The sequence below is a fragment of the Pteronotus mesoamericanus genome, unplaced genomic scaffold (assembly GCF_021234165.1).
Source record: "Pteronotus mesoamericanus isolate MK-2021 breed Mesoamerican mustached bat unplaced genomic scaffold, CSHL_Meso_final scaffold_550, whole genome shotgun sequence".
Taxonomy (NCBI): domain Eukaryota; kingdom Metazoa; phylum Chordata; class Mammalia; order Chiroptera; family Mormoopidae; genus Pteronotus; species Pteronotus mesoamericanus.
This window is the reverse complement of record NW_026555322.1, coordinates 1,498,473-1,500,241: the sequence shown is the minus strand read 5'-3', so window position 1 is coordinate 1,500,241 and position 1,769 is coordinate 1,498,473. Positions and strand designations below refer to the sequence as shown.

The window sequence follows — 1,769 nt, the reverse complement described above, 5'->3', positions numbered from 1 at the left end:
TTCTTTCTTTTTTTTTTTTTTTTTTAGATTTTGACATTTTAATTTCTTTTGAACATAAGTCATTTTTTGCAAGCTAGGAAACAGAATCAAACTAAGGAAATGTAGTCTCCTAAGGATACAGACCAAATCTTGTGACCTTCAGCAGAATGACATCATAACACAAGGCGCTAACAATGGGGTTATAAACTCTAAATAACAACCACTTATCTACATTTTTCCTAGAAAACAGCCATAAGTCCAGTCCTTAAAGGCAGGATATACAGAACATCTTAATCTTTAAAGGATAGAATTACCCAAGTTATATGGTGCCCAAATTATTGGTGAATCAGACCAGAGCTGGCCAAGGAGTGGTGAACAGAGAAAGTGTTTATATTTTGAAAACCTGCTCTGAGGTTTAAAAAAATTCCTGATTGTTCTTAATATTACAGATGCATCTATGCTAATATTTGATTTTGCCAAGGTCTTCCACTAGAACATGAAGTTAGAGCACAGAAGATAAGATAATTGTTTTCAAAATAAACTACTTAGTAGTAAATTTGACATATTGTATTCTTCCATTTGCCACAAGAACAAATTGACAATACAGACTATTCAAAAGAAATATTCAACTCCAAAAAGGGTGGTGGCAGAAGCACTTTCTACTACAGAATAACCTCCTGTTTTCCCATACAATTAACATTGTTATTCTTCCATGATACAGACATGTTCCTGTGGAAAAGCTTGTCGGCTTTTTATTGGGGCCAGGAGATGAAAAATAGAGCATGCCCTAATTAGCTAACTGTAAGCTCAGTTAAGTCTTTAGGATGGACCCATAAAACCTGACTATTGTTAAACATCTGAAAACTGCAGAATTCCTCAGCTTTTAGCCATAGTTTAGCCAAACTGCTCAATATCTCAAAGCTGAGCTCAATCACCAAAGTCTGTAATGTCATTGTAGGAGTAACCCCAGTAGCCTTTGGATGCCCAGTAGGCGATGCACAGGTGGTAGAATCCTGGCAGGAACACTAGGATGCCAATGATCAGGACAGGAATGGCCTGATCTGCCCGCTCTTTGCTGATATAGCCCACCAGCAGGAGGGAGCCTGTGATAATGAGAAAGGTGCCAGTCAAAAACAGCACTGTAGCAAGCGCAATGGCCTTATATGGGATCTTAGGAGGGCTCTTAAACTGAAGGTTAATGTAGCCATCATCCGTGCTGGAGAGTCTTGAGTATTTCACTTTACTACTGGGGATTCCAGTAGCCAGGTTAGTACGAGGTGGCATCATACATGCTGACAGAGCTACAGGCAGAGAGCCATGCCAAGTAGCCTGTGCTGCAGACAGCTAGTTCATCGTTGGAAACAGAGATGCTCAAGACATTCCTCTGTGTCCTCATTTTCATTTGTTTCAAGGTATCTTTTGATTTCTTCCTTGATATCATTGTTGACCCATTCATTGTTTAATAACATGTTATTTAGCTTCCATGTCTTTGTGTGTTTTTCAGTGTTCTTGTGATTCATTTCTATTTCCGTAGCATTATTGTCTGAGAAGATACTTGGTATTTCAATCTTCTTAAATTATCTGAGACTTGTTTTGTGTTGTAACATGTCATCTGCCCTAGGAAACATTCCATGTGCACTTGAAAAGGATGTGTATTTATTGCTTTAGAATGTAATACTCTGAAGATATCATTTAAATCTATTTGATCTAGTGTGTCCTTTAAGGCCATTGTCTCCTGGTTGATTTTCTGTCTGGAAGATCTATCCATTGAAGTCAATGAAATGTTAAAA

General features: G+C 37.9%; 1 protein-coding gene across 1 annotated transcript; it reads right to left on the bottom strand.

Moving 5' to 3' along the window:
* Positions 1 to 906: 906 nt before the first annotated feature.
* LOC129061183 (transmembrane protein 230-like) lies at positions 907 to 1,266 on the bottom strand. The gene has a single exon (XM_054561838.1). The coding sequence runs from the start codon at positions 1,264 to 1,266 to the stop codon at positions 907 to 909; it is 360 nt and encodes a 119-aa protein (XP_054417813.1).
* Between the last annotated feature and the right edge of the window lie 503 nt (positions 1,267 to 1,769).

Coding starts and splice junctions, on each gene's coding strand:
- LOC129061183 (XM_054561838.1), bottom strand. CDS start 1,266: ATGATGCCACCTCGTACTAACCTGGCTACTGGAATCCCCAGTAGTAAA.